The sequence below is a fragment of the Fusarium falciforme genome, chromosome 5 (genome assembly GCF_026873545.1).
Source record: "Fusarium falciforme chromosome 5, complete sequence".
In the NCBI taxonomy this organism is placed as follows: domain Eukaryota; kingdom Fungi; phylum Ascomycota; class Sordariomycetes; order Hypocreales; family Nectriaceae; genus Fusarium; species Fusarium falciforme.
The window spans coordinates 531,104-550,364 of NC_070548.1; the positions used below are offsets into that span (position 1 = coordinate 531,104).

A 19,261-nucleotide genomic window follows, 5' to 3' on the forward strand; every position below is an offset into this window, starting at 1 on the left:
GGGCGATCGACTCGAACCAGCCATCAAAATCTGAGTATCCTAGACACTGACGCAGATCCCAGCCCAGCACCAGGCCCAATCCAATCATCGACTCCTCATTTGTATGAGACCATCCCTACCCGCCCGCAGACCGACAAAGGACCGCGTCACCGGGTGCTACCGGAGAATGAGCAAACACGCGACAGACACTGACGCTGTGTAAGTAACAGAGTCCTCGTCAATTTGCTTGCTTGTTCGTTTGGATAGTATATTTTTATGCTCTTGTCCTGTCCGCCTGTCCTAAAACTCCAGCGCTATGCAATCCTGCTCCATCATCTATTTCGTCCTCAGATCGTGAACGTAAAAGTCCAGCTTGTCGCTCTCGTATACATGGCCCTGTGGCTGTTCCGCCGGGCGATAGATCTTGTTCGGGTCTAGAGAATGCTCATGAAACGTCGGCTTTTGGTTGCAGTTCAAGATGTGATCCAAGCCTGGAGGGTGAGTTAATCGGAAGATGCCGTATCTGGCCATGTCAGTAATTGCTCTCGTCAAACAAGACGTGTACTTACGAGGGCGTGAATTTGGGCGCGCACACAATGGCCACACTCTCAGGCATCATGACCTGATATCCAGCATGCGTGTGCAGGTCTCGAGAGCTCATGAAGCACGTCTGTGTCGGGTGCGTGTGGATCCATCCCAGCAGCAGCAGGTCTTCCTTCATACAGTAGTCAAACATGGACTCTTCATTCTCCGTCTCGCAAGTATCCGAAGTGCACTTTTGGTCGGGGATCAAAAGACATCGAACAAAGAGGGCGTTGTTAATGGGAGTTCCGCAGAGCATCCCACACATTTCGAGCCCTCGGCGCGTGTTCTCGGACGCAATCTCGAGGAACTGCTGACGGAGTTGTCTGGGGAGGAACAGCGAGCGTATAGGGTCGCCATTCTCGAGATATGCGCCCGGCTTGAACGTAAGGCGCTCCTTCTTAGGGAGCGTTGGCGGCGGGCTGATGGCCTCCTTTCGAGGCACCTGGGGTCGGTCGGCCGTTGTGGGTTGAGGAGATGGGACAAGAGGAGCGTATTGAGAGAGAGGAACCTTTTGGGGTAGACTCGGCGGAAGAGTTCCAGATCCCGACGTGGAATATAACGGTTCCTTGGGTGGTAGCGAAATGGGTTCCTTTGGCGGTCGACTCGGCTGGATCGAAGGAGTTGTCGGTGTTATTGACCTCTCATAATCCACCGGTCTCGACTTTGAGATGGACGGATAGTTGTAGGACTGCGATACCGGCGCTGTCTGGAAATCCCCATCATTACGTCGCTCACGAGCCGAATCGAGTGCCTGCCTCGTCGCCTCCATTTGTTGCCGCAGATCATCGCCATCCCACTGATCCCATCTCCCTCCCCTCCGCCGGGACATGATATCCTCGTCTGATATACCAGCCTTCCTCGTCGCTTGCCTTGCCGTGTCTCTTCGAATCAACTCCTTTTGGGCTAGGTCAACGGCCAGGTCTTGGTTCTCAAAGGCGTCTAGGATCTTGGCGTTTCCGGTCAAGCTTGGATCTCGAGCCGCAAACTCTTCATATCTCGAAGGCTCCGACGTCTTGTTCGCCGCCTGGGGCGGGGGCGCCATCCGTTCCCATTCTTTAACAGCATTCTCGATTTCGGGTTTCAGCTGTTCGAGGTCTTGAATCACACGTCCGATACGCTTCGACAAGGCGGAAAACGCCTTCTTATTCTCGGGGTCCTTGATCTGCGGGTGCGAGGGGAGATATTGGAGTACGAGGACCGAGTGTCGGTAGAGCATCATGTATGCTCGTCCATAATCGCCATCGGAGACTGCAAACCCGGCCTAGCAGTGTCAGCATAGCCAGCGACACAAACAGAGCAAAACATACCTCTTTATATAACGTCTCAGCAGCGCGCGTCCAGTGCTTGACGGGAATGTTCGCGTTAAAGTTGAAGTTCTCAGCCTGAGCCACCAGCTCCTTGACCGTCTGGGGCCGAGCAGGCCGCATCGACTCCATTGTGGAAAAAGCGCTGTAAAGAGGAGTTTCGCAGGGTCGTAGAAGCCGTCGCTAATGTCTTTATAACCAGGACATGTTCGCCCAAACCGCCGCGCCAGGTGTATCTGGTGAACAAAGGTTGGGAGCTGCCTGGAGACGGGATGTAATTATTCAGTGACGACGCGCGCCCTGCTTCACGGTCAGGCGGTACCTTGTTGCCCCTCCATGGCCGATGGCGGGGCAGGGCATCAATGAAGTTACCGGGGTAAATGACAAAAGAGATACATTTAACTATAGAGACTAATGCAATAAAAGGGTCCGTTGCTTTCCTGCACTAACCTCCCAATTGCGCTGCTTACTCATCACCTCAGCCACAGCCAAGCCCTCCCTCATCAAACCTCCTTGTTTTCTTGGGTCATGGAGATATGGCGTGGTTTATAGATGCAAATCGTACAATTCCCACCCGCATTGTCCACGCCATCTATCCCATCCAGTCGGATTCTACCTGATGCTTCCCCTCAGGCATCTCTCAGAGTCCAGAGTGCCCAATGCTGACAACCTCCGGTTCGTTCCATACGAGAACAATTGCCGGCTTCGCGTACGCTTGCCCTGCCTTGGTTCGGGTCCGGGGTCCTTCGATACCCGTATTATTCACTTTCGCTTATTCCCTGATATTGTTTCCCAATCAGGCAAATGACCGACGCGGGGGTTGAAAGAGTCGGTCTGATGCGATTCTGACCAGTCCGTTAATTGTTGCGACCAGATCTTGCTAATCGGAGCCACTAAAGAGACGACTCATGAAGCGAGTCGATGCTAAACCCAAAACATGTTTTCTTCTGATATCTGTATCATGTACTCCGCCTCAACGTCCTGACGCCACATCTACATGCCATGATGGCCATGATGCGCGGCGTAGGTGTCGAATCACCGCCTCCTGCGCTGTGCTGGCCAACCCCACGGTGATGGGGGCATCGTCCCATCGACCCATCCATCCATGCCCATGATACCTGAAGGGAAGGAGCAGTGACCACCGTGTGGCCATGAGGCCTTGCTATGAGGCTGCCGGGATATCGTACGGGCTCCTTCATAACATCTCCTGAGCCGGGGCCCATGAAAGGTCAAAAGCCGGCCTCTCCCCAGGTCTTGGGCTCGAATCTTGTAGACTATATCACCATCTCTGACCAGATCTCACTATATCAAACAACTTGAACGACACCTAAACCACTTACATCCATCGAAATGCAATCCATCAAGGACCAGTCTGCCGTCTCCATTGTCGAAATCTCCCCCGAGATCGATATCCACGCTACCAGCGCTTGTAAGTCTTGCGCCTAAACGGAGCCTCAACAGGCACTAACATGAGAAGCTGCTGTCAACGCTGCCATCGAGGTCTTTGCCATCGAGGAGGGCCACGTTACCATCCCCAACGACCTCTGCCCCCTCGAGGTCCTCTTCAGCACCCTCCGCAAGGTCTCGGCCGTTTTCAACCTCGACATCTGCACCGAGGTCGACCTCAACTGCCGCAAGATCCTCCACCGTCTTCTCCAGTCCATCTTCGACACAAACACCCAGTCCTTCCTTGAGCAGGAGACGTCCGAGATCTTTGCTCACCTCAGCGCCAAGCAAAAGGCCCGCATCCTCGCCCAGGCCATCGCCACCTTTACCATTTTGTTCCAACGTCTGGCCGAGACTGGCGAAAAGGTCACCTATGGCGTCCTCAACCGTGAGGCTCAGCTCTTTGCCGAGAGCGAGCAGCGCACAATGATGCAGGATGCCATTGAAGGCAACCCTATCTTTGAGGACTGCCAAAGGAAGAGCGACATTGCCGATGCCATCCTTGCCGCCCTCGACGCCGACGAGTCGCCCGCTTCTCCTCAGCTCGTCGCTGCTGACGACAAGGTCGACTTTACTTTCTCGCCCGGTGCGGCGCTGGAGCACAAGAACATGGGTGTGCCCTGGGGATTCACTGTCATGGCTCTCAACTAGATATCTCTGACGAACAAGTTTCACGACCGCGGAGTTTCAGGCGTTTCGGGGAACAATGGAGGAATACGAAGGAAACTCTCCCACTGGCATTTGTTTTAGCGTGGCGCTCATAAAGTGCCAAGGCTTCTTTTTTTGATCTAGATGGCATCATCATCATTCAGATTCCATAGGATAAACAACTCAACTCATGATCTAATCGCTCCTTGTCCCATGTCCCCTTTTTTTCGTCAAGCTTTTTACTGGCCATCCTTGCCCTTGCCACCAGCGGCCGCCTGAGCACCCGACTGGATCTGGATGATCTCGGTCTTTTTCTTCTCAAGCTTGTCCTGAGTTTCCTTGATTTGGTTCTCGAACCGAGAACTGCATCGGGTCGTCAGCCGGGACACTTGGCATGGATCGGAATCTCACTCACATCTCACTGCTGATGAAATCAAGGCGGCCCTTGACCGTGCTCTCAGCCTCCACCTTGTCCTGCTTCAGAAGCACGGGGCCAGTGAGCTTGTAGATGGTCTCGCCGTCTTGTAGTCGGTCAAACTCCTGGTCGAGATTCAGCAGGGGTTGGTGGTCGCGTGTTCAGGGGTCACCGCCTACCTGTTGAACTCCGAGATTTTCCTGCTTCTGGCCCTCGAGCTTTTGCCGCGAGGCGACTGCGCTCTGGAGTTCTAGACGTAGTTAGCATCTGTGTAGTCTACTCAGGTCGTCGAGAACTTGCCTCCTTGAAGCTTCTGGAACTCTTCCGACAGCGCCTGAAGACGCGCCTGAGGGTCCGACATGGCGCTCGACTGAGACGATGACAAGGCAGATGACGTGGTTCAGAAGGCTCAACTAGGCTGAAATATTCCTGCCTAGAATTATCTCTTTAATGTGGTCGCCTAAAGTGAGCTCCTCGTAGGGTAGATTGATCTCAAGTTGTGCTGGTGCTGCCCCGCTATCCATCCCACCAGCGGCCGCTGAATTCGCCCCGCTATAAGCATGTTTCCCCGCCAATCCAGGCTGCTCTGTCCCGCGATTGTTGCCTCATCCATCACCATCTCGAACGTCGGGTCTCCAACTTCTGCGGTGACGCCCACGTGCCTGTTGTATCGTCTTTTCTACTGGGGAGCTTGTCAAGGCCTCGCTCTTGTCTTATTCATCTCTTGTTCCCTCCGACTCTCCTCCCTCCTCCTCGACCCCTCCTCTCCCCTCGTTATCCTAGACACCGTCACCATGTCGACCAACTTCCGCGACCGCGCCATCGCCGAGGTGCAAAAGGCAATCACCGCCGACCACAACAAGGAGTACCAAAAGGCATTTGACCTCTACATGTCCTCCATGGAGCTCTGGGTCAAGGCCCTCAAGTGGGAGAAGAACAAGGCCCTCAAGGTCACCATGCAGGAGAAGATGGCCACCTACCTCGACCGCGCCGAGAAGCTGAAGCAGTTCCTCCAAAGCGAGGCCGATTCCAACTCGAACGGGGGCGGCAAGGCTGCCATGGGCGCTAACGGCACCACCGCTGGGGGCAAGGCAAAGCCCTCGGCCGAGGACGACGAGAGCAAGAAGCTGCGCAACGCGCTGTCGGGGGCGATCCTCCAGGAGCGGCCAAACGTGAGGTGGGAAGACATTGCTGGTCTCGAGGGCGCCAAGGAGACTCTGAAGGAGGCCGTCGTTCTGCCCATCAAGTTCCCCAGTCTGTTCCAGGGAAAGCGACAGGCGTGGAAGGGTATCCTGCTCTATGGACCTCCTGGAACTGGTAAAAGTTACCTAGCCAAGGCTGTAGCTACAGAGGCAAACAGTACCTTTTTCAGTATCAGCAGTTCCGACCTGGTGAGCAAATGGATGGGTGAAAGTGAAAGGTGAGTGTCTTTGATATGACGACATGGCGTTCCTAATGCATCTGTAAGGTTGGTCAAGCTTCTGTTCTCCATGGCGCGAGAAAACAAGCCATCCGTCATCTTCATCGACGAGATTGATGCGCTGTGTGGTCCCCGAGGCGAGGGCGAATCCGAAGCATCACGCCGTATAAAGACCGAGATTCTGGTTCAGATGGATGGTGTGGGCAACGACAGCAAGGGCATTCTAGTTCTGGGCGCAACCAATATTCCCTGGCAACTGGATGCTGCCATTCGACGTCGTTTCCAGCGACGAGTGCATATCGGTCTACCCGACATGAATGGCCGCGCAAGGATGTTTAAGCTTGCCATTGGCGATACCGACACGGCTCTTCAGGCGAGCGACTACAATGTGCTGGCTGCCAAGTCAGATGGCATGTCTGGTAGTGATATCAGCAACGTGGTTCAGCACGCCTTGATGCGACCAGTGCGCAAGATTCTGCAAGCCACCCACTTTAAGCCTGTAAGTCCAACTCTCGTCGCATGTGTGCGCATATCTAACAATCTACAGGTGATGAAGGACGGCAAGCGGATGCTTACACCCTGCTCACCCGGCGACCCAGAAAAGATTGAAATGACATACGACGACGTCACTTCGGACGAGCTGCTCGCTCCTGACGTACAGCTCAAGGACTTTGAGATGGCCCTGGAGGATTCGCATCCGACCGTATCAAAGGATGATATCGCGAAGCAGATTGAATGGACCAACGAGTTTGGCAGCGAAGGTGCATGATGTGGGGGAAAGGCAGAGCGAGTTTCCAGAATTGTCCTTTTTTCTTCTTCTTCTTTTTTAGCATGGCGGCGTCACGCGGAGTTTACTTGGGGCATCCACTGGTGAATGAATGTTGATATATAACGATTTGCAGGGAGTCGCGGTGGGGGAGGTATCTTGTGTGTGTGCAAGCGTGAAAACCTCTTGTTGATACACGCGAGAACAAGTTAGATGTGTTGATTGACAAGAAACCGTGGTGTCTTGATTTGGTCTAGTGTGTGAGTTTGCTTTTTATTGAGGCTCTTTCATCCCACGTTGGGGATCCACCGTGAGATGACAACAGATGGGCTCGGGGCGGATCTTTGAGTAATTATGGGAGGTCAAGGACATTCAGTGACAACACTCCGAAAACTATAAATGCTACGGTTTATAAATCGGCACCATAATTGCCATCATTTATTGTATCATCCTACGTCAATTGCTACAAACCGGCTCTGCGAACCAATATGGTAATCCACTATAGGGTAAGCAATGCGGAGGAGGTTAACGAGGGCAGAAGTTTTAAGCAGCCATATGACGCCGAGGACAATCGATGACAACTCTCTTCTAGCTCGAAACAATATTAATACTTAACTAATGCTTTAAAACTTTTCATTCGTCCATATACCTGTAGTGTCGGGAGTCTAAATAAGTATGGGATGGAAGTTGTGACGTTGTGTTAGAGTCTAAGGAAGCAGAGGGACGAAATAAAGAGCACATAACGTTGTTAGAAGCGCAGATACTCACTTTTGACAAGGTCAATCATGAATGGGCATATAATCTACTATTTACCTAATTATGTAGACTACTTAGAAAATCACCATGCGAACAAACCGCACAATGTTTTCCACGCAAATAGTATAGCTCACCTGTGGAGTCTAAACCCCTCCATCCCCATGACGTCGCCCCATACGCTTAATCAAACAACAAAAGTCGGTGAGCAACGGCAGAATCTTCAATTTCTCGTCCATCCCTCCAGACACGGCTTAAACCAATAGCATCACCTCAGTACCTTGTCACTCTTTTTTCTTCATGTTTCTCGTTCGGCGGCACAATGCAAGAAAGATGCGGCCGTTCCTACGCGCCAGGGCAAACGCCCGCAAGCAGAGCACCCGTGTGACAGAAGAGATGCTCGTCGCGGGGACTCCTGTCGCAGAGAGGCTCAAGGAAACCGGGCTTTGGAAGTGGCAGAGGGGGAGGAGGGTTACGAAGGGTGTGCCTGTTGGTGATAAGCACCGTGTAAACGTTGTCAGCGAGAAGCTATGCGGTAAACACTAAAACCTTGCACTTTTAGATAATCCCTAGCTAACTTGATTTTAGATGACATTGCTAATTACATTGGCCCCTCCCTCGACCGTCACCGCGGCTGCGATCTCATCGACATAAACCCCGGCGCCGGCCTCTGGAGCCGCACACTCCACGACCTCGTCCAGCCGCGCAAGCACATCCTCATGGAGCCCGATGTCGAGGTCTACGGATCCATGCTCTCCGACCTCATCGAGAGGCCAGGCGTGCAGCTCCTCCCAAAAGCCGGCATCCTCTGGCGAGAGGTCAACGACATGCTCGCGACATGCATATCACCCGAGAAAAAGGCCGACCCCAACGCCGTGCCGGAGCGCAACGACACTCTGCTCGTGAATATCAACATGTCATTCGCACCCCCGAAGAAGTTTCAAATGTTTGAGTGCGTCAGCACAATGGTTCTATACCAGCTCATGTCGTCCATAAAGACAGCCTCACTATTCCAACAGTACGGCCTAGTCCGCATGCTAATCTGGGTCAACGACGACTCGAAGCGCAGACTCGTCCCGCACTCGGCCACTCGTCGCAAGAGGAGCACCTTTGAGGCCGAGCTCTCGTGCGAGTGGATCCGAGAGATCGCCGGCAAGGACGTCGAGTTCGAGGCCCAGGAGCTCCGGGACGAGTGGATCAACCTCGAGTCCGGGTATAATACTCTTGCCAGGATGAAAAAGGCCGGCCTGACCATGCCCTCGGATAGGGAGACGTTTCTCTACAAGACGATGAAGGCTGATGAGAGCCTCATGGGTCAGAAGCTCGCCGGAGTCCGAAGACCCATCCTCAGCAGACCCTTCCGCACCGAGCTCGAAGGCCTAGAGTCCGAATTCGCCTCGTCCAAGGAAGAAGAGCCTTCCAAACGCCTGAAAGCCCTCCGATACCGAGGAAGATATGACATTGAAGACTCAACCACGTACCATGAGCTCATCCAGGAAGGCGAGGCAGCATCTCAAATCTGGAAGACGGACCCCGCCGCCTTTGCCGCCGCCGACGCAGCATGGAACGCCAAGATCCAGCTCCTAAAGAAGAACAACCGCAAGGAGTACGTCATCTTCCGAGACAACTATCACATCTTCCGGCAAGATCCCCCAATGCTGCACTGGGACCGTCGTCCCTTTGAGCCCCTCGACGTTCGAGCGGACGAGTTTTATCCTCAGGTCCCTTGCGCCCTGCTCGACCTCCAACCAAAGACGATGCACAAGTACCTCCGACAGCACGGCCCGACGGCCCGCGAAGGAAGTCTAGCAGACGCGATACTGCGTTTCTGGTACAGCTACTCCCTGTACCCGGTATCCAAGGCCATGGACAGCCTGTGGCCAGGCTTTGGCAAGATGTTCCCCGATATAACATGTCTCCGGGACCCAGCCAAGGGCGGTTCACCGCTATCGGGCGACGGAGAGATGCCCGCTCGGTGCGTCAACGAGAAGCAGTGGACCGAAATTGTCGAAACCTTTTTGAACTGGCCGTTTGTGCCCGAATACCAGGAGTTGGTGGGACGCATGATGGACGAGGGTGAGGGTGAGGATGAGGATGATGCCAAGAGTGGAGCTACAGGAGCTGGAGGAGTTGGAGGGTCGATGAACCTGTAGGATCCTCAATGTATATGTACAGTATAGAATGCGCCATGACTGGATGAGTTTATGGCACTAGCATCTTGGAACGGCGTTGTCCTGGATATATTACATGTAGAATAGAATATAACGAATATTGCTGGGTAGCAATACTCTGGTTAATACTGTACACCTCCTTTATTCACATCATCCCTTCATTTAATAGATCTCGGGTAAACATTGTTGATACATTGAAACGAAGCTATCAAACCATCCATGTCAAGCATGTCCCTACTTGACACTGGATCCCATGCCGTTTTGAGTCTATATGTGCTCGAACCGAACCGTAGTTACCTAGATAGATGCCAATAACCCCCCAAGCCGGTCAGTCATCGTTGCCAACCCGCAACGACATGCGTCAAGTCATGCCAGCCAGTTGATTTCTCTCGCGCCAAACGCCGTCGCCTCCAGCCAATTCGTAGGCCAACTCCGTACAGAATGAAACAAATAAAAAGGGAAATCTTGAGCCCGAGCTCATGTCAATGAGCTCTTCACATGTTGAAGCTCTGCCATGTCTTCTCGATTGACGGGTCCTTCTTGGCGTCTTCCACCCAGCCCATCTTGTCTCGATCGTCGGCAATAACTCGTCCGTATTCGAGGAGTAATCGAAGGACGTAAATCTGCATGTCCTCCTTTCGGAGCACCTTCTCTGCCCAGTCCCTACCCTCGAGGGCAATCTTCTCCGCCACCTTGTCATGTCCGCTGATATCCTTGTATCCAAGGAAATACTCCATGATACCGTAAAAGTCCTGGAACCGGTTGTCCATGGGGACAAAGTGCACCCATGGCACAAGTCGGCTGTCGTGCCACTCTCGGAAGAGCGTGGCTTTGATAGGAAGCGAGGTCGAGTTGAGGAATCCGAGGTACCGGCCTGAAAACGAGTTCCCGTCGATGTCGGGAAGATACTTGTAGTCAAACTGGTCGTGCATCTTCATCCCCTCGACCTTCTTGAAGTAGTGGTCAGTGTACCAACATGTGCCCTCGTCATTATTGGGATGGCACATGAGGTCCACGAAGCCGACTTCTGACCACTCTCCGATCCATTCACCCAGGCGGCCCTGGGATTGGGCCTTCAAATTGTACTTTTCTGATGGTAGCACAAAGTTCTCGGGCACCGCCAAACCGGCCTCGACGCTCGACACCTTGGTCTCGTTGTTCATCGACACGAATCGGTGGCGATGGAAACCTCGCCAGTTGTCTGGCTTGTTTCGTCCTCCAGTTGCGACACCTCGCCAGATAACCTTGCTGGTCTTGTCCTTCCAGTCCACGTCGTTGTCTTCACCGCCAGTAAATCGTTCTTCGCCTTTCCAGTAGATCGGAGGAGGGAGGAGGATTTCGTTGTTGATAGCAAGCTTGGAACCGCCAAACATGGGGAACAAGACCTTGGTCGACGAGACTGAGATGGGGTTGATGAGGAGACCATTCAGGCCTTGAAGATCGGGTTGATGGCAGATATCGCTCGAGAGGGTAAAGTTGGATACGAAGCCTTCGAAGGAGTGCTCTCGAGCGTTTGCGATATCGATCTCTGGAGGCATGTTAAATGTTTCCTTCATCTCGGCCGTGCGGGCAGGGCTCTCTGGTGGGCAGCCTCGCCGGGCAATGGGCCAGTAGGGGCCTACAAGTGTTAGCGAAACGGACTATTCGAGAGCAAAGAGGGTCATACTGGTCTTTTCCCATCGCTTGAACGGAATTCTGGCGTATCGGTCATGACGGCCCGGCGGGGGAAGTGTCTGGAAATCAGAGATGACATCCTTGGTTGGCAGCAGAGCACGAGACTTGGCTCCGGTAGTCAAGTAACCATTAATATCCTCCCAGGGGACGACCAAGCGAGGCTCGTCCATTGCGTTGAGAGGCATGTCCAGGTCGGGGATCAAGTGCTCAATGGATCGAATCATGTCGAGCCAAATCTGAGTCCAGAACCAATCGCTAGTGGAGTTGGCCTTGCCATTCCGAATATGAATCGACATTTCGAAGCTGTATGCCTCCTTGCGGATAATCGGCTGGGGAACGCCCCAGAAAGGCTCGAGATCATGGTAAATCTGGTCCCAAAACTCCTCCACGACGATAGCATTGTTGGCTTTCGCAAACTCGAACCACTTGTCGAACCCAGGGGGAGGGTGACGGCCACGGCGCTGTCGGTAGGCTTGGGCAGCCTCTTCGAGGGTGTGGGATTCCTTCGCAACGAGTGCTTTGTATGATTTTCCGGCATCGTGGATGAGTTTATCTATGGGGTGGACGCCCCTCACACCAGGGTCTGATACGGATTTCTGGTCCTGGGGCAGTAGTTAGCACGTGGCAACAAGGTCGCGATGCGCTGTGACGTACAGAAGGCTTTGAATTGCCGAACGGCTTTACGTTCACAGGCTGTCGAGTAGGAATATTCATAGAGGGTGTTCGCGAGCTTAGTGTCCAGAAGGCAAAGAGAAACAGGCCAGCGACGACGGCGAAGCGTATAAAAGGGGTGGCGCGCCGTGACCTGAAGCCTGGCGCAAGCATCTTGACCATGTCGGCAGAAGTATTCAATTTCGATTTCGATTCAATAACGGGGGCGTCGAGCAGCGACTGAGAGTCGGGCGACGCAGCTCAAGGGCGGCGCAAACGCAAAAGATATCTGACGCCAGCGACAGAAACGGTTTGCGCAGCGAAGGGGAAAAAAAGTTCCAATCGAGGGCGGAACGTTCGAATGCGGTAGCGGGGGGGAGGACGATCGCGGCAGGATGCGTCGATGCACAACGGGCGGGAAAAGCTGAAGCAGACGTGCGAAACAAGGTACGACGAGGAGAAAATGGCGATGCTGGTCTCCTTTTACCACATTGTTTCCAACAGAGAGAGTCGCAGGGATAGCGGGTTCGTTCGCCGTCGGTGCTGCTGCAAGGTGATGCCAAGGAGGCTACACTATAACGTGGGGAGAGTGGGTGGGTTAAAGAATGGACAGACGAGGATGTCAAGTCAAATAAAGGGGGGGCAAAATGAAGACCAGAGCGAGAGAATGAAGATTGCCCACGATCAGGTAGAGCAAAAGAGGAATAAGAACGATGAGGACGATGAGGCTCGGTCGAGGGAAGATGTGTGAAGGAAGACGAATGGCCGGAATGAGGGAGAGGCAAGATTTGTTAGGTCGACTCAAGTCAAGTTGGTTGGCTAGAATCAGCAATCATGGGAGGAAGCTCCGTCCAGGCCACATGTGGGATCACCAATTTAGCTGCCGTGCCGGGAAGGGTACTTGACGATGCAGCCAATCTACCATGGGGAGCCAAGTACCGCTCTCAGGGGGCGCGAGCCTGGAGGTCCAGGGCCTTGCTCAGGGTCGCACGGTGGAGCCCAGTCTTCCGGGGGGCTTCCCTTTGCAGGGGATAGAGCGGCTAACCACCAAGCAAATCCATGATGATGCATTCTGGAAACCCACTTGGTCCCTCCAATCCGTTGACAATCTTGCCGGGTTCAGCAATCGAGGAGTTGATGAAGCTCAGGGGGAGATCAGACGCTAACACGCGTCAGCTAGATTGTTGCGAGATGTTGGACAAGAGACGCACTGTACTCTTTTTTAAGTGCTTATGCTGGAGGTGTGCACAACATGATGCCGCTGCTGGTTAGAGTCTGGGCTGGTCAAACTCCCATTTGTTTGCGGAGGATAAGCCGGGACAAGAGTCTCACTGGTCGATCATGCCGCCATGGATGTCGTCAGAGCTGCGTAGGTCAATACAGCAACAGCCTCGCAATGCCATCTTTACCCGCGGACCTGGTGAGAGATTTGCACAAGACTCTAGAGTGTCTCGGCCTTGAGTCGTGCAAGCAACCAATCCGAATACTCGTGCATGTCGCAAACCAGTCTTCAATAGCTCAGCGGACAAAGTTCAAGGGAGCACCGCCAGCTGCACAGCACAGTTCGGTACAGTATTCCGGAGGATTCGTTACACCCTGTTCAGTTTGCAAAGCACACCAAGCCTGAGACACGCAATCATCAAGGGGACGCGTGTCAGAGCGGTTTCTGATTAGGAGGTGGGATCGTCGGAGCTTGGGGGCCCCTTGGAGAAACGGAGAGAGAGCGTGGTCCAAGCTTAAGCTTCAAGCCATTATTTTCCTGATGAGCATCAGATTCTATTTTGATGTTTCGAAACAGGACGGGACACCTCTAAGCTGATGCTTGCGAGGCTGAGTTCAGCTGACACTCTGCCACTTTAAATAACCTTGCTTTTTCTTTTTCATCATCTCAGCACGACACTATTTGCAATTATTTAAATCCCTTAAACTATTGAATCTGATAGTTCTCGTCCATATTGCGTAACTGGGGCCGCTGCTCAGAATAGCGCAAGTTCACATGCCACCTCCTTAGCCACCGTTTTCCTGCAGAGATTGACCCTGCGGTCCCTGCCTTAGCCACCGGCTGTGGACCTGGGTCCTGCAAGGTACAGGAAAGGAAAAGAGGAGCTCATTGCAAATTGAAGGTGTTTAAATGATGAAAGTCAAAATCAGGAAGAGATATGCTGCGTGTTTTTGGCATAGAGGCACAATTCTAGGGGAAACCTCGCAAAAAGAAACCACAACTATCATTGTCACAAATCTTCAGCTACAAACTGTCGCGTGACATGACCTCTGTAGCAGGAATTGAGGCTCTCACACTCAGGAGCTGTTCATTGCCCCTGAGCCCTGAGCGGTGTGGCGCCAGGCCCGCCCGTGGCGTCAGATCTTGTTGATTTCTTGGACATTGAACAAGATCTTCGGTGACGGGTTGCACTCCGAAAGTGGGCACCGAAATTTACCGCTGCCGCCGTTTGCGTTCCCTCGACCGCTGCAACATCCTTGGCCCTTAAGGAGAAGGTTTACGGATCGTCGATTGAGATGGAGGCGGTGACATGCACCTGTCATGAATATTTGCTCACGAAATATCGAATACTCAAGGTCAAATCCGAGCACCGAGAGACAATGGCAGAGTCCCGGCTCTTCTAGACTCGCAAGGAGAGACATTCATCACCGACGTGTTGAGAACCGAGTTGGTGGAATCACTCACAGTTTGGCATCCACGGGGTCGTAAATGCAACTTTGATAGCACCAAGGCATCGAGGCAGTGCCGTCTTGTCACCTCCCATAATCGGACTCGAATCCGCTCGAACCCGGGCCTTCCGGGAGCCTACCATCCATCATGTTCGTTCGTTGCGTGTGCGGAATTCGTAACATCTAATGCGGTTTTAAGGTATTTGCTAAGCTTTTGCTGTGGAGAAGCTGTTTGAGACCGTCGCGTGGACTGCTGGAGATGGATAGGATTGTCTGTCGCGGGCGATCAGTGTTCCAGGCACTTGTTGACCAGCCAGCCAGACTTGAAGCAGCAAGAACTCCAGGAACCGAGTTTTACCGTGTCATTCCAAGACATGGAAAGTCTAGAGGCACAGTGTCAGCCCTGGACGAGTATCAACACCGGGCGCGCAGGTCAAGGGCGGGTGAAGATCGTCCACCTAACCCATGAGGCTTGCCTGGCTGTGCTGTTGCATAGACGACCCGAGTTTCATTTTCGCTCGTTCTCGAATGCTTGGCTCATGTTTCGGATCAGAGACTGAGGCTTTCCGAGTTCCACGAGTTTGGCTGGAGGCCGAGATAAAGATAGGTGTAGGTGACTGTGCTCTCCGACTTTGTGTGATTGCTGCGCTTGGAGGGGAATGTGTGCGCCCGCGAGTCTTTATCCGTATTGCCTGAAAGTCGATTGCTGCAGGATTACTGCAAGAGTCAACGCGAACACCCGTCCAGCGTAACAGCTTGTCAGTACTGATTGTCTCGTTATCTGTAACTCGCTTACAAACCGTCACAGCCGATGAAAGCCACCGAGCGGTGGAGTGTCGCACAATCTCGTGAGAGTCTGTCCAACATGAAGTCATAGCAGGGCCATTGCGTCTCGACAACATCAATCTGATACCCAACCATACTTACCGACGTCGACAACGTTGCGGTCTACAGCCCAACTCAAGGATTCATGAGAGACACATCCGGGGAGCCAGGCACATTTGTGAGAAAAAACACTGCCTGTGGGGATGTGACTGCATCCTCGTTGCGGCTCCGGATGTTCCCCAGGAAATAAAACGGCCGGCGGCGGGCAGGAAAACGTGTCGGACATGGAAGTTGAGCGTGGGGGGTTACGTATTTTGAAAAGCAATCGACATCATCACCAGGAATGCCATGCCTTGGCCCGAGAAGGAAAAAAATCGGTGAAGCGGGTTGCGTCCTGAGGCACGTTGTGTTCGGAAGCGCGGCGATAGGGCCATGGACGAATTGGAGACGGCGATGGGGTCAAGTCATGAGCGACTGCGGCTATGGCCGGTGATTTTCCATCCACTGGACGACATCCTCCAAGGTTGAGCGTAGTTGTGCGGGCGTCGAGGCGCGTGGGTGAGGTGATACAGGCATGGCGGATGGATCAGGTCGAGTCATGGTGGAAGAGGGCTAGTAACTTAGAGGAAATCGTCGCATGAGGACACAAGATAGCTAGTAACTTAGGGGAAGGCAGCGCATGATATTCAAAGACAGCTAGTAACTTAGGGGAAGGAAGACCCGCGATTCTTATGCTCGTTGGCTCCGAGCACCTCCGAGGGCCCCAGCCGAGGACCCCAGCCAACTCCTCCACGAAGATACGGCTAGTAACTTAGGGGTAAGGAGTGCCGGGCATCACCTGGCAATGCGTGCAACTGTGATAGATGCCATTACCTAACATTACATAAACCGCCGACGGCTCCAGTGCGCGCGGTGGTGGCTACCTGCGGCTTTGACGCTGACATCCCACGTTTCCTCTGGCCGGCGGGCGCTCAGAGGTTGCGCAGAGGTTGCTCAGATGATGCTATCGCCGGGGCCATTCAGAGTCAACTTTTCCGGGCAACAACACCTAGCGAAAAACATAGGATGGTTGACGTCCGGCACTTGCCAGGAGGGGTTGCGCCAATTGGGGAATCGGGGATTTTGGGGAAACAGAAAAAAGAATGGAGAATCTGTGATCGAGAGCGTAACAGAAACCAGGCCCTGTCCTGTCGAGATCCAGCGGGGGGGCACGCCAGTTCCAGAAGGGATGACACTTGGCCAACAAGAGGACAGAAGTCGAGTCGGGGGTCTCTTCTGCTAGGCCGGAATCAGTTTGGATTCACTGGCAATTGGTGTCGGATGACCCGATGACGGGCAGTCAGCTCCCACCCTTCAGCTTGCAGGGATCGAGTTAGTGGTGTGCTGATGTTTGGTAGATTGATTTTTGTGGATGACCTCCAGTCCAGAACACGAGTTCTCGCGTACAACGTTGACAAACGACAACTCGACCCGAGCATCCAGACCCATTGACAAGGTCTCAGATCGTAACCCCCGCGCCGTCAACGGCTCCCGGGATCGACGCTATTACCTGATCTCTTTTCTTCCGCTTCCAGCCCTGGGAGGGTCCCTGTGTCAGGTAGCTTGCCGCCGGCCGATTGCAGCCATCAACAAAGTCGGAGAGATGGAGGGCAGTGCTCAACAGCTCCGAATACAAATGGAAGCTGTCTCGCTCTTTCGTTGAGAACTTCTCTTCTCTCTTTTTTTCCTCATCACACACACTCACTCTTCTACAAACTTCTTTGTTCCTCAACAAAGCAACCTTATCTCTCTTATCAGAGCCCACTACGTCATTTCTCCCCCCACATTCCGCCCTTCACCCATAAACCGCAATCATGAACACCGGTCTCATTGACAGCCGCTTCCTCTCCAAGCCCGAGGAGCTTGGTGTTGTTGCCGTTGGATTCTCTGGCGGTCAGGTAAGACATTCAACCCCTTGAATGTGGAATAGGAATATTCACATGTGTGTGGTTGCAATCGCGTACTGACTCGTATCCTCTTCTAGCCCAAGGCCGGTGTCGACGACGGCCCTTCCGTGCTTATCGAGGCCGGTCTCCTTACTGAGATCCGAGAGGAGCTCGGCTACAAGATCTTTGGCGATGAGAAGGTCCAGCAATTCGACGACATCATCCCCGAGTCGGACCCCGACTACCGTGGCATGAAGAAGGCCCGCCACGCCTCGGCCGTCACCCGCAAGATCGCCTCCCAGACCTATGAGCACTCCCGCGAGGGCCGCATGACTCTCACCCTCGGAGGTGACCACAGCATTGCCATTGGCACCATTGCCGGCACTGCCAAGGCCACCCGTGAGCGTCTCAACCGCGAGATCGCCGTCATCTGGGTCGATGCTCACGCCGACATCAACACCCCTGAGAGCAGCGACAGCGGCAACATCCACGGCATGCCCGTGGCCTTCCTCACTGGCCTTGCCAAGGATGACAACGAGGAGTACTTTGGATGGGTCGAGGATGACATGCGCCTGAGCGTCAAGAAGCTCGTCTACATTGGTCTCCGCTCCGTCGATGTTGGCGAGCGAAAGATCCTCCGCGAGCACGGCATCAAGGCCTTTAGCATGCACGACGTCGACCGGTACGTTTAACCTTGAAAAAACTTTCTCCTAGGCCCTGACTAACTCACAACTACAGCCACGGCATTGGCCGCGTCGTCGAGATGGCCCTCGCTCACATCGGCAACGACACCCCCATCCACCTGTCCTTCGACGTCGACGCCCTCGACCCCATGTGGGCTCCCAGCACCGGAACTCCCGTCCGAGGCGGCCTCACCCTCCGCGAGGGTGACTACATCTGCGAGGCCGTGCACCAGACCGGTAACCTCGTGGCCGTCGACCTGGTCGAGGTGAACCCCAAGCTCGCCGATGGCGCGCAGGCTGAGCAGGACACTATTCGTGCCGGCTGCTCCCTGGTGCGGTGCGCCCTTGGTGAGACCCTCCTGTAAGCGGGAGATGTGTCTGAAAAAAAGTGAACTTTTTGTATGATGGATGGGAAATGCATTGGGATGGGAGTATTCATGATATCCTTGAGTTGAATGATGATTGGGCCGGCGCATATAGGACTACCGAGATCACTCTCGAAATAAAACGTCACAACTTCTTTCCTCGGGAACTGACCTTGCCTTTGCTTCTGCTTTTACATGAGATTTGGTAATCGCCTCGAGTAAACTGTCAAGTAAACTGTTGAGAAAACTGTCAAGGCGAAAAAGATCGTCAGGGCTTGCATGACACCCAGGGTCCTAGTCAGGAGTAACATAGAAAACGTCAGCTCGGAAGTCGGTGAGAAGCATGTCACCGCTTGGCAAATCCTGTCAAGCCTCACCCGAGGCATACAAAAATAATTCCAGAAATCAAAATCCCAGGCGATCCGAAATAAAAGAATCCATCTCGAAGGCTGGGCTTTGTTACGTGTATCCATTCAGAAGCCGCCAAAGCGTCATCGTCCGCCCCGGAAATGCACATTTGGCGTGCGTCCCAGCCATCGGGATTTACAAGGGGGCAGCTCCCAGCCACCTACAGTGAGAAAGCCTCACCAAAATAAAGGGTGTCGGGCAATTTTTTAAATGATGGACGCCGAAACCATGAACTGACACTGGACGAACAAATAAAAATCGTGTGGCGCTTGGGTTGTAATTTCTTTTTGGGCATTTGTTGACTTGGACTTCTTTTACTTCCATTGCCCCGTCGCATTGATGATTTGGTAATTTGGGCCAACTTCCCATCAACAACATCAACACCATCGACGATTAATAACTCAGCTTCCAACGCGCCATCTCACGAGCTTCGAATACTCGCTACTCAAACCAGCAACAAAGCGACACCAAAGCATCATCTACCGCTTGTCCCCTCAACCCCAAATTTCGCCTTGGCATCTTGACGCCCGAGGCTCCGACGTCACATCACGTACAGCGCATCACTCGCCAATC

At 53.5% G+C, this 19,261-nt stretch overlaps 7 protein-coding genes across 7 annotated transcripts; 4 read left to right on the plus strand and 3 right to left on the minus strand.

Annotated features, from left to right (window-relative positions):
* Positions 1 to 315: 315 nt before the first annotated feature.
* On the minus strand, positions 316 to 2,000 carry NCS54_00640500 (MPN domain-containing protein; the record flags this gene model as incomplete). Its single annotated transcript, XM_053151865.1, has 3 exons — positions 316 to 502; positions 549 to 1,825; positions 1,872 to 2,000. The coding sequence occupies 3 exons, from the start codon at positions 1,998 to 2,000 to the stop codon at positions 316 to 318; spliced, it is 1,593 nt and encodes a 530-aa protein (XP_053007840.1).
* Positions 2,001 to 3,218: 1,218 nt separating this feature from the next.
* Positions 3,219 to 3,965, plus strand: NCS54_00640600 (Hypothetical protein; the record flags this gene model as incomplete). Its single annotated transcript, XM_053151866.1, has 2 exons — positions 3,219 to 3,297; positions 3,346 to 3,965. The coding sequence occupies 2 exons, from the start codon at positions 3,219 to 3,221 to the stop codon at positions 3,963 to 3,965; spliced, it is 699 nt and encodes a 232-aa protein (XP_053007841.1).
* Positions 3,966 to 4,201: 236 nt separating this feature from the next.
* NCS54_00640700 (Hypothetical protein) lies at positions 4,202 to 4,738 on the minus strand (the record flags this gene model as incomplete). The annotated part of the gene is made up of 4 exons (XM_053151867.1): positions 4,202 to 4,325; positions 4,378 to 4,502; positions 4,557 to 4,627; positions 4,720 to 4,738. 4 exons carry the CDS (start codon positions 4,736 to 4,738, stop codon positions 4,202 to 4,204), a joined length of 339 nt encoding a protein of 112 aa, XP_053007842.1.
* Positions 4,739 to 5,171: 433 nt separating this feature from the next.
* On the plus strand, positions 5,172 to 6,566 carry NCS54_00640800 (Hypothetical protein; the record flags this gene model as incomplete). Its single annotated transcript, XM_053151868.1, has 3 exons — positions 5,172 to 5,797; positions 5,846 to 6,296; positions 6,345 to 6,566. 3 exons carry the CDS (start codon positions 5,172 to 5,174, stop codon positions 6,564 to 6,566), a joined length of 1,299 nt encoding a protein of 432 aa, XP_053007843.1.
* A 1,023-nt stretch (positions 6,567 to 7,589) lies between these two features.
* NCS54_00640900 (RRNA adenine N(6)-methyltransferase) lies at positions 7,590 to 9,469 on the plus strand (the record flags this gene model as incomplete). The annotated part of the gene is made up of 2 exons (XM_053151869.1): positions 7,590 to 7,851; positions 7,905 to 9,469. Exons 1-2 carry the CDS (start codon positions 7,617 to 7,619, stop codon positions 9,467 to 9,469), a joined length of 1,800 nt encoding a protein of 599 aa, XP_053007844.1. The 5' UTR covers positions 7,590 to 7,616.
* Positions 9,470 to 9,981: 512 nt separating this feature from the next.
* NCS54_00641000 (CAP10 domain-containing protein) lies at positions 9,982 to 11,995 on the minus strand (the record flags this gene model as incomplete). The annotated part of the gene is made up of 3 exons (XM_053151870.1): positions 9,982 to 11,105; positions 11,154 to 11,763; positions 11,816 to 11,995. The coding sequence occupies 3 exons, from the start codon at positions 11,993 to 11,995 to the stop codon at positions 9,982 to 9,984; spliced, it is 1,914 nt and encodes a 637-aa protein (XP_053007845.1).
* Positions 11,996 to 17,160: 5,165 nt separating this feature from the next.
* Positions 17,161 to 18,280, plus strand: NCS54_00641100 (Arginase; the record flags this gene model as incomplete). Its single annotated transcript, XM_053151871.1, has 3 exons — positions 17,161 to 17,244; positions 17,331 to 17,914; positions 17,971 to 18,280. 3 exons carry the CDS (start codon positions 17,161 to 17,163, stop codon positions 18,278 to 18,280), a joined length of 978 nt encoding a protein of 325 aa, XP_053007846.1.
* Between the last annotated feature and the right edge of the window lie 981 nt (positions 18,281 to 19,261).